The sequence below is a fragment of the Triticum dicoccoides genome, chromosome 7A (genome assembly GCF_002162155.2).
Source record: "Triticum dicoccoides isolate Atlit2015 ecotype Zavitan chromosome 7A, WEW_v2.0, whole genome shotgun sequence".
Classification (NCBI taxonomy): domain Eukaryota; kingdom Viridiplantae; phylum Streptophyta; class Magnoliopsida; order Poales; family Poaceae; genus Triticum; species Triticum dicoccoides.
In genome coordinates this window covers 635420735-635432981 of record NC_041392.1, presented here as the reverse complement: position 1 = coordinate 635432981, position 12247 = coordinate 635420735, and the positions used below count along the sequence as shown (strand labels likewise).

The following is a 12247-nucleotide window of genomic DNA, read 5'->3' as shown; positions in this document are numbered from 1 at the left end:
ACTATTGACTTTTGTGTTTGCATAGGGAATCACAAACTTTAACACCAATATTCTTATTAAAGCATAATTACTCACCAATATCACTCACATATCACTATCATCATATCTCAAAACTATTACAATGAATCAAGTTTATTTTGTCCAATAATCTTCATGAAAGTTTTTATTATATACCTCTTAAATATCTATCATGTTGGGACTAGTTTCATATATTGCAATTGCTTTTGACAAGCTCAAACAAATCTAAGTGAAGAACATGTGCATTTTTTATTATTAAGAGATGGCATTATTTTTATTAAGAGATGGCATTATTATTATTAAGAGATGAAATTTTTATTATTAAGAGAGTGCATTTTTTATTATTAAGAGATGATATTTTATGTTTATTAAGAGATTGCTTTTTTTATCATGGCATTTTAACATATGCCTTTTTTTGTTTTTTTGTCTATGGGAAAAGTATTCTCTAATTTTACAATGGCAATTTTCAATGTTTTTTCTTCAGATCATGAGATTTTTATAAAAAAGTTCCTCTGCTTTTTATAAGAAAGTGTATTCTTTACAAATCATTTTTACATGTGTTTTTTTGTACAAAGGAAATTATAACCGAGTCTGGAGGCCTGGAAGCCGAATGTGGGAGCTAAAGGGGCCGTTGGTTAGCTCGATCCCGAGTTCCCAACGAATGAAAATGTTTGCTGGTCGATCGACTAGCTAAAGAACGAATCGGTCGTTGGAGCCTCACTCCCTGGCGACCGATCGCCAGATATTGGCGTCCTTATTTTATCGCATTTACTATGCCCCCTAGTAAAAACAAGAAAACTTGGCGAGATTATGAGCTTCAAAATTGAAGTTCCTACATTCATGAATGAACTTGCATGACTGAAAGCCAGCCGTTCGATCTACTATTTCTTCTATAATCGCTCCATGAGGACCTCCGGTGCCCTGCTGGCTACCAAATATCATTCACAACCCTTTGGCAATCAGATGCAACATATATTTTCCGCAAACCGAGATCCCCAGCAAGAGCTGTGGATTCCCGGCAAGCATAAGCTTCTAGGATTCTGAGATCGGTAGTTCCTCGAAACACTATCGCGGAGGATCCGAAGTATGCACCATGTTGAATTGCTGATGTTTGTAGGTTGTAGCTGCCACTCCTCTCTAACCATATCTTATTTCAGTGGAAGAGTTTTCTGTGTGTGTGCTAGAGGGAATGTGTTTTTTGAGAGAGAGAGAGAGTGGAACATGGGCCAAATGGGCCACCTGGAAAAACCTCGTGGGCTAGAACGCAACCGAAGTCGGTTCGCTTCATATGCCCCGTGCTCCCCGTCCCGTCCCGCCCCATATTCCCTCTTTCTTGTCTCCGAAAAATTAACCCGGCCAGATCAAGAAAAAGAAAAGAAAAGAAAATACCCCGGCTGGCCTGAACATATTTCTCCTCCTTTGAGTGCTGAGTCAGCTAATTTTGAAATGCCCTAACCATAGATGATCAGGCACTGCTCCTATTTGCATCAAGTAGGCGGCACTTGGTGTGGCGAGCTTGGCTGCGTCGCCAAACTTCGCTCCGGCGATGATGTCCGCTGGCACGCGCGCTTTTGCCACCGGCTAGGTCCTGACTGGTGGCAACAATATGCTTGATCTACCATGTAGGTTTTTGATTCTCAAGTTAATAGATGTGCTGCTGCAGTTGCTCCTGTGAATAGCTATATTTCTTGTTCCTGACATAAAACCAAACTAAGTTAATCCAGTTTTACAGGAACCGATACTGTGCGAAGGCAAACAACAAAAGAGGCGGCAACTATGCGTCATGTTGTTCGGCATTCTACTGGACCAAGAATTCTCTCTTGCGCATCAAAGGTGTAGAGTGGCCAGTCACAAACTGCCTGTAAATGTATGAAATGGGAACATTTGTTGTTCAACTACATTGGTCAATTAGTTTCTTTCTAGGTGGTAGAGAAGTCTGGAACAAATTTCATGATCAACTTCTTGACAACCTGTTGGGAATTCTTCTTCCTTATACATAGACCTTTTCCCTTGTTTGTATGCATGAAAATCTTGTTTGTTACAGCAAAAAAAAAATCTGTTTCTACTTCAGCAAGATTTCGTTGTTGATTCCGCCCCAGCAATGTTTTGAGCATACACCATATGTTCCGAACATACCCCAAAAAAATGGAGAGAGCAATTTGGTATTCCTCAAGTTTCTGTTGACACATTAAAATTGGAGAGAGTTATTTGGAACATTGAGTAAACAACATGAGTAAACAAAGGAAAACGAAATCTCTTTATTCAAAGTAAACTGGATCGAAGCTAGTCGAGTGTACAAACTAAGGGCATTATTAGCTCATTGCAAATAATGGCCGCGCACAGTCCTAGTACTCCCTGGGTATCTGCAATAACCTTGCAAATACCACCCATTATTAGCTCATTGAACCCATCAGCTCTTATTCAAGCTACCCCTACTGATGCCAAGTTCATCTTTCTAAGATCAGCCGTAATCCACATAGGAGCTGGAAAGTTGGAGCAAAGATGAGGAGATATAATTTCCTCCCTGCTATTATCATCCAAATTGAGAACTCCCATGTCACGGTGATTATTCTTCAATCCCGTTGTCCAGAAAAAACTATCATCAGTAAAGTAGACATGATTTGCCTTGAGAGCTGGATATTCTTCAGCATTGAGACAAAGAGATTGATTATGCCCAAGAAATAACACATGGGCACGCAACGAATTGATTTCCTTAAGTTTACTTGCCACCATGTCAACTTCATACATATTAATTCTGCCTGTTTGCCAAAACACAGATGCCCCAGGTTCAGGTTCTAAATCATAATACCCAAAGATTCTCCAAATAAGCAGCAGATCACCCCAGGGAGCTTGAACAATGTACGCACTGCCAGCTGAAACATTCTCAGATGCCCCCATAATTATCTTCATACTGGCGACAGGCCCACTAAGATCAAAAGTATGAATTTCTCCAGTTGAAGTCACTGCATACAATAGGCCATTCTTGTAAGTGCAGTCGTCATAGACATCATGAGGTGGCAGCCAGGTCCACTTGTCATCCCCTACCCTTGCATAAGAGAGCTGACGCATTGGATTGTGGATGAGCACCACAATGAAGCTTTCCGTGGATGCATCGGAGAACACATACGCCTTATAGTGGAGTTCGTGCCGCAGGTTGTCAAGATCAAAGATTGACGGCAAGTTATAACCATCGTGCATTCCAGTGTGCCATGAGAGTTCATACTTGTGGACAGCACCATGCTCATCAAAGATGGGCCTCACCTGCTCAATGGTGATCACTGAAGGGAGAGCAATCTGTTCACCTGTGACCGGATTGACGAGGTGCATCTCAGATCTCTCATCAGCAGTTATCAGCCAGCCATGTGAGGACCCGATCAAACACCTAGTGCGGATAGGCGGCTCCGGGAGGGTTAACTTGTACAATCGCTTCTCTGCGAGGCTGTAGAGGCATGCAACACTCTCACTGGTGGATTTGGAGGTGTAGAGGAGACATGGCGTCTGCTGGAGTTTGTACTGCCCAAGGCTCCGTAGGCTTGTGTATGCGGAGCGCCAGGATGAGCAGATAGAACCGGCACGCACGAGGTCAGGGATCTCAAGGGTGGCAAAGATACCCATCAAAATGTCCGGAGGCAGCTCCGGCAATGTGCCCAGTGTAGTCTTCTTGGTCAGTTGTAGCTCAACATGTTCAGCTTTGCAGAATCTCTTCAGCAAACTGGGAGTGAAGCCTAGCATCTTTGGCAAAGTTCTGAAGATTAGGGTGCACAAATACGTCCGGTGTATAGCAAGCTTCCCTAAGCTCATTATCCTGGAAACACTACATGACTCCATTGGATATCTTCAGCTTCGGCCAAACTGACAAATTTCGCAGAGTGTCTCTGCAGATATCTTGAGGAGCTTCGGCCAAACTGATAAAAAATAATCAGTAAGCTGGACGCAAATTTCTGCAGAGGAAAGGCTGGCTCCTGGCTATACTTATATACAGATAGATCACCAACCGCTTCAAATTCCGGTAGGAGAAGCAAATCCGAGCCCAAGAAGGCACTCGACAAAGATTCGGACTTGTTTCTGCAGGAATTCCGAGTCACGCAAGCAAGGGCGAAAGTAAGAGCACTAACCGGCGGAGGGCGACCAGAGGGGATTAATCGGCCGGGGGAGGAGCTGGGGCAGCCGCCGACGACAAGGGGGGGCTGGTTCGTGCGAACTGTGGCCAGCGAAGACGGCGATTCGAACCGCTGGGAGGAGCAAGCTGACTTCGCGCCGCCGGCGGCGGCGGCGGCGGCGGCGGCGAGGGGGTGGGACCGGTGGAGTCTTTTTTTCCTGTCCTTGCCGGTACCGGTTTTTTGAGCGGTCAATTGGCAAGCGACCCATCATGCATATATTTCTGTAGACTGGCCCATTTTGCTCTCACAGGCCCCTGCGTGTAATACAAGTATAGTAACCTTCGCTCAAAAAAGTATAAAATAACCAATTTCTTATTCATCCACTAGAAAACAAATTCTACTCTTCAAAGGACTGTAAAAATAAAAATAGTATGCATAAACCAGGGAAATTCACAACATGAAATAATGTACTCACTCTGTACCGAAATACTTGTAGTTGAGGGAACTTGTACTAGTTTCCCCAACTACAAGTATTTTGGTACAGAGGGAGTAGTGGACATGAACCTCAATAAAAATATAAAAGAACAATAAAATGTATTTTTGTTCAATTTTTGATTTGCAGTGGCAAGCAAATAGATATGTTTAATTAGTTTACTTAATTGGGTCCAACACAAAGGTAATTACCGAAGGCTCAGTCACATGCAATGATCTAATTAAGGTCAACCTCATGATAGCTTCTCATATTGAGATTGGATATTCAACTCAAACTGAAATCAATATAATTTTTTCACATAAGCGTGTGAATTGATGGCAGAGAAACACCCCCCCCCCCCAATATCAAATCGTAATAATAAATGGAGTTCTACATGAATAAAATAAAATGTGCAAATTTATAATTAATGCACCGTTACGCCATTATGTAAGAAACCAAGAGAGAAAATATTGAATTATTGTTGTAAAAAAATAAAGTTTAGCATGAAAATTGCCAGATACATCTTATCATTCCTAAAGTTGCTTACAGAGTTGTGTCTATCATCTACATCAGAGATAATATATAGAGCTACAAAAATGCAAAGAAAAGGAAATACAAACTATCTGTTATTTAGGCCCACCCAGTTCAATTACAGATTTCATTCTCATCAAAATGAGGATAGGTAGCCTAGATCATCTTTAAAATAATAGATTTGCTATTTCACATTTAGATGTGAAATAGCTACTCCCTTCGTTCGGAATTACTTGTCGCAGAAATGAACGTATCTAGACGTATTTTAGTTTTAGATACATCCATATCCAAGACAAGTAATTCCGAACGAAGGGAATACCTCACATCTAAGTCCAGATTCGTTGGATCATCTGTCTTTAATATTTGTACAAAACATGATGGTCTGGCTGGTACGCTTGCTTGTTGAGCCTTGTCCCACGCGTAGCTCATGTCCAGGTTGTTGCTAGTGCAATGTCGGGCCGTTATCGTGTGTTTTCGTGATATTGGGTTGCCGGCCGCTTTTTGTCTATAGTCCACTCACATTCCTCTCCAGAGCCTCACATCTAGTGGGCCTTAGTTTTTTTCGCCGTCGACTGCATTTTTCTATTTTCTTTTCGCAAGTTTGTGCGACGACTCAATTCTAGTTCTTCTCCAGAGCCTCACAAAGCTATACTATCACTATTACCATTACTGTTACTGCTACCACTACTATCAAAGGTATCATATTACTCTGCTACTGATCACTTTGTTGCAGATAATTAATCTCCAGACGTGATTGAATTGATAACTCAGTTGATAATACTTGCAAATATTCTTTGGCTCCCCTTGTGTCGAATCTACAAATTTGAGTTGAATACTCTACCCTCCTTGCAATTAGGAGGAAAAAATATCGGGCCCCAGTTGCGAGTCGACAATGAAATTGCAACCGGAAAAAATGACGGGCCCTAGTTGCGACTCGAGGGTATACTTGTAACTTGGACAAAAAAACCGGACCCCAGTTGCAAGTTGAGAGTGGACCTGCAACTGGGACAAAAAAAGTCAGGTTCTAGTTATGAGTTGAGGGGGTTGCAATTGGGACGAAAAAAGGTCGGACTCTAGTTGCGAGTCGACGATGGACTTGCAACTGGGAAAAAAGGTCGAGCTCCAGTTGCGAGTCGGCGGTTGACTTGCAACTGGGACAAAAAAATGTCAGGTCCCAGTTGCGAGTCAAGGACGTACTTGTAAATGGGACAAAAATGGTCGAACCCTATTTGCGAGTCGAGGGTGAACTTGCAACTGGGACTAGAAGACCGGGTTCCAGTTGCAAATCGAGGGTGGACATGCAAATTGGACAAAAAATGGTCAAACCCCAGTTGCGAGTCGAGGGGACAATAGCGAAGCCAAACATGCCTAGACCAACAACAGGATACGCAAAAAAACAAATAGTGACAACCAAGGTAGAAGATAGAGCGCTTGCAATTTGGGAAAAGTATGAGCCTAGTTGCGAGTCGAGGGTGGACTTGCACCTGGGACAACTACAAAACTTTCGAGGGTAGAGTATTCAACCAAATTTATAGATTCGACACATGGGGAGCTGAAGAATATTTGCAAGTATTGACAACCGAGTTATCAATTCAATCACACCTGAAGATTAATTATCTGCAGCAAAGTGATCAGTAGCACAGTAATATGATAGTTTTGATAGTAGTGGTAGCAGGAACAGTAACGGTAACAATGATAGTAATAGTTTTGTAGTAGTGACAATAGTAACAACAACAGTAGTAACTTAGCAAGATCTATATGTAGGAAAATCGTAGGCATTGGATCGGCGATTTGTTGGATGATATTCATCATGTGACAGTTACAACCTAGGGCGATACGTCACTAACTCCAGTTCATAAATATAATGTAGGCATGTATTCCATAAATAGTCATACGTGCTTATGAAAAGAACTTGCATGATATTTTTTGTCCTACCTTCCCGTGGCAGCGAGGTCCTAGAAAAACTAAGGGATATTAAGGCCTCCTTTTAATAGAGAACCGGAACAAAGCATTAACAGACGGTGAATACATGAACTCCTCAAACTACGGTCATCACTGGGAAGTGTCCCGACTATTGTCACTCCGGAGTTGTCGGATCATAACATGTAGTAGGTGACTATAACTTGCAAGATCAGATCTAGAACATAGATATAATGGTGATAACATAAACGATTCAGATCTATAATCATGGCACCCGGTCCCAAAGTGACAAGCATTAAGCATGGCAAAGTCATAGCAACATCAATTTCAGAACATAATGGATGCTAGGGATCAAGCCCTAACAAAACTAACTCGATTGCATGATGAATCTCATCCAAATCCTCACCGACCAGCAAGCCTACGAAGGAAATACTCACTCCCGGTGGGGAACGTCATGGAATTAGCGATGGAGAAGGGTTGGTGATGTCGAAGATCGAAAATTGAAAGAAATATGCCCTAGAGGCAATAATAAAGTTGTTATTTATATTTTCTTATATCATGATAAATGTTTATTATTCATGCTAGAGTTGTATTAACCGGAAACTTAGTACATGTGTGAATACATAGACAAACAGAGTGTCACTAGTATGCCTCTACTTGACTAGCTCGTTAATCAAAGATGGTTAAGTTTCCTAGCCATAGACATGAGTTGTCATTTGATGGACGAGATCACATCATTAGAGAATGATGTGATTGACTTGGCCCATCCGTTAGCTTAGAACTATGATCGTTTAGTTTATTGATATTGCTTTCTTCATAACTTATACATGTTCCTATGACTATGAGATTATGCAACCCCCGAATACCGGAGGAACACCTAGTGTGGCTATCAAACGTCACAACGTAACTGGGTGACTATAATGATGCTCTACAGGTGTCTCCGATGGTCTTTGTTGAGTTGGCATAGATCGAGATTAGGATTTGTCACTCCGATTGTCGGAGATGTAACTCTGGGCCCTCTCGGTAATGCACATCACTATAAGCCTTGCAAGCAATGTGACTAATGAGTTAGTTACGGGATGATGCATTACAAAATGAGTAAAGAGACTTGTCGGTAACGATATTGAACTAGGTATTGAGATATCGACGATCGAATCTCGGGCAAGTAACATACCGATGACAAAGGGAACAACATATGTTGTTATGCGGTTTGACCGATAAAGATATTCGTAGAATACGTAGGAACCAATATGAGCATCCAGGTTCCGCTATTGGTATTTGACCAGATGTGAGTCCTGGTCATGTCTACATAGTTCTCAAACCCGTAGGGTCCGCACGCTTAACGTTCGATGGCGATCAGTATTATGAGTTTATGTGTTTTGATGTACCGAAGGTAGTTCGGAGTCCCGAATGTGATCACGGGCACGACGAGGAGTCTCGAAATGGTTAAGACATATATTGAATGACTATATTCGGACACTGGAATAGTTCTGGGGGTCACCGAATAAATATCGGAGTACCGGAAGGGTTATCGGAACCACCGGAGAAGAATTGGGCCTTATTGGGCCTAGGAGAGAGAGAGGGGCTGCTAAGGGCTGGCCCCCCATGGGCCTAGTCCAAATTGGACTAGGGGGAGGGGCAGCGCCCCCTCCTTCCTTCTCTTTCCCCCTCCTTCCTTCTTCTCCTAGTAGGACTAGGAAAGGGGGAAGTCCTACTCCTGCTAGGAGGAGGATTCCTCCCCCCCTTGGCGCGCCTATGCATGAGGGCCGACCGGCCTCCCCCTCCCTCCTTTATATACGTGGGGAGGGGGGCACCCTAGAACACATGAAAGTTGATCTTAGCCATGTGCGGTGCCCCCCTCCACAGATTTCCACCTCGGTCATATCATTGTAGTGCTTAGGCGAAGCCCTACGTCGATAACTTCATCATCATCGTCATCATGCCGTCGTGCTAACGAAACTATCCCTCGGCCTCAGCTGGATCAAGAGTACGAGGGACGTCACTGAGCTGAACGTGTGCAGATCGCGGAGGTGCCGTGTGTTCGGTACATGGATCGGTTGGATCGCGAAGACGTTCGACTACATCAACCATGTTACTAAACTCTTACGCTTTCGGTATACGAGGGTACATGGACACACTCTCCCCTCTCATTGCTATGCTTCTCCTAGATAGATCTTGCATGATCGTTGGCAAAATTTCTGAAATACTATGTTCCCTAACAAAAATCCCCTCTTCGGAGCCTCAAACGGACTCCAGATCTGGCCTCCCGATGAAGAACAGGAGGTGGCGGCGGCTCCGTCTCGTGAAACACAATAATTCTTCCTCCCTTATTTTTTGGAAATATGTGATTTTATAGTGTCCATTTCAGGGTCTGCGGGGGCCACCAGGTGGGGACAACCCACCTGGGTGCGCCTGGAGGGGGAGCGCCCTAGTGGGTTGTGCCTACCCAGGTGCCCCCCTCCGGTGGTTCTTGACTCCAGAAATTCTCTTTTATTGTCCCCACCTGGGTGCGCCTGGAGGGGGAGCGCCCTGGTGGGTTGTGCCTACCCAGGTGCCCCCCTCCGGTGGTTCTTGACTCCAGAAATTCTCTTTTATTGAATACAAAGTCCTCGCAAAGTTTCGTTCCAATCCGAGAACTTTTATTTCTGCACAAAAACAACACCATGGTAGTTCTGCTGAAAATAGTGCCAGTCCAGGTTAGTTTCATTCAAATCATGCAAATTAGAGTCCAAAACAAGAGGAAAAGCATTAGGAAAAGTAGATACGACGGAGACGTATAAACTCCCCCAAGCTTAAACCTTTGCTTGTCCTCAAGCAATTCAGTTGATAAACTAAAAGTGAAAAAGGAAAACTTTTACGAACTCTTTTGCTCTTGTTTACATAAATAAGCTTAAACAACACCCAAGTTTTCAGCCAAGATTATAACTAACCATGTCGACAATAACTCTTAAAAAATATATTAACTCATATCAATAACATAAACAACTAGAGAGCAATAATAAGATATCTCAAATATCAACACTTTGTCAAAACAACCATGATATAATATGACAATAGTGACATCTCGTTAGCCATTTCTGAGACCGCAAAACATAAATACAGAGCACCTCCAAAGTTCAAGCAGCGACTAGACATTGTAATTCATGGTAGAAAATATCCAGTCATGATGCACCCAACATTAGCTACACACAATGCATGAGGATGACAATAGTGCTCTCAGGTTCTGGCGCTTATTTGAGAAGGTGATGACACAACATAAAAGTAAATAGATAGTCCCTTCGCGGAGGGAAGCAGTGATTTGCAGCGGTGCCAGAGCTCGAGTTTTTAAAACAGAGGTAAATGAAATTTTGAGAAATGCACCCTTCCTGTTTACTTCACGACCATTATTTATCGGTATCTTCCATGCTAAACACATTAGTGGCGGTTCCCAAGCGATAAAAGTAAAGGTTTACTCCCCCTCCACCAACAATCACACTCCACTGCTTGTCCGAAACAACGGGTGCCGTCCATACCAACAACAATCCCGGGAGAGTTTTGTTTAATTATTTGCAATTTGAATTTGGGACCGGGAATCCCTATTACCGCCCCTCTCATGCAAGGACGAGTGAATAAACACTCATCATGAAAATAACCCGCTTAGCATGGAAGATACGGACTACCTCCTGTCACTCTATGAAGAATCCAGGCACATGATGTCTGCTAGGACTGTGTCGGTATTTCCCCAAAGAGGAAGGGATGATGCAGCACAGCAACGGTAGGTATTTTCCTCAGTGATGAGAACAAGGTTATTGAACCAGTAGGAGAACCAAGCAACACTACGTAAACAACACCTACACACAAATAACAAATACTCGCAACCCGACATGTTAAAGGGGTTATCAATCCCTTTCGGGTAACGGCACCAAAAATTGGCAAAAGGACGGAATAAAGTTGTAATAGATTGGATAAATAGATCACAAATAAAATAAAGTGCAGCAAAATATTTTTGTATTTTTGGTTTAATAGATCTGAAAATAAAAGCAAATAAAAATAGATCGCAAAGGCAAATATAATAAAGAAGAGACCTAGGGGTCGTAGATTTCAATAGTGGCTTCTCTCGAGAAAAATAGCAAACGGTGGGTAAACGAATTACTATTGGCAATTGATAAAACTTCAACTAATCATGACGATTGAAGGAAATATGCCCTAGAGGCAATAATAAAGTTGTTATTTTATATTTCCTTATATCATGATAAATGTTTATTATTCATGCTAGAATTGTATTAACCGGAGACTTGATACATGTGTGAATACATAGATAAAACACCGTGTCCCTAGTAAGCCTCTATTAGACTAGCTCGTTAATCAAAGATGGTTAAGTTTCCTAACCATAGACATGTGTTGTCATTTGATGAACGGGATCACATCATTAGGAGAATGATGTGATGGACAAGACCCATCCGTTAGCTTAGCATGTTGATCATTCAGTTTTATTGCTATTGCTTTCTTCATGTCAAATACATATTCCTTCGACTATGAGATTATGCAACTCCCGGATAGTGGAGGAATACCTTGTGTGCTATCAACCGTCACAACTTAACTGGGTGATTATAAAGATGCTCTACAGGTACCTCCGGAGGTGTTTTTCGGGTGGCATAGATCAAGATTAGGATTTGTCACTCCGAGTATCGGAGAGGTATCTCTGGGCCCTCTCGGTAATGCACATCATAGTAAGCCTCGCAAGCAATGTGACTAATGAGTTAATTGTGGGATGACGTATTACAGAATGAGTAAAGATACTTGCCGGTAACGAGATTGAACTAGGTGTGAAGATACCGACAATCGAATCTCGGGCAAGTAACATAACGATGACAAATGGAATAATGTATGTTGTCATTACGGTACGACTGATAAAGATCTATATGTGGGAACCAATATGAGCATCCAAGTCCCGTTGTCGGTTATTGACCGGAGAGGTGTCTCGGTCATGTCTACATAGTTCTCGAACCCGTAGGGTCTGCATGCTTAACGTTCGATGATGATTTTATATTGTATGAGTTATGTGATTTGATGACCGAATGTTGTTCGGAGTCCCAAATGAGACCACGGACATGACGGGGAGTCTCGAAATGGTCGAGAGGTAAAGATTCATATAGAGAACGATAGTATTCGGACACCGAAAAGTGTTCTGGGGGTACCGGGTACGTATCGGGTCACCGGAAGGGGT

The 12247-nt window shown here is 42.6% G+C and overlaps 1 protein-coding gene across 1 annotated transcript; it reads right to left on the bottom strand.

Annotated features, from left to right (window-relative positions):
• Positions 1-2104: 2104 nt before the first annotated feature.
• LOC119329226 (putative F-box protein At4g22180) lies at positions 2105-4349 on the bottom strand. The gene is made up of 2 exons (XM_037602237.1): positions 4134-4349; positions 2105-3923 (listed from the first exon to the last, which is right to left on the bottom strand). The coding sequence occupies exon 2, from the start codon at positions 3844-3846 to the stop codon at positions 2440-2442; it is 1407 nt and encodes a 468-aa protein (XP_037458134.1). The 5' UTR covers positions 3847-3923; positions 4134-4349; the 3' UTR covers positions 2105-2439.
• Positions 4350-12247: the final 7898 nt, after the last annotated feature.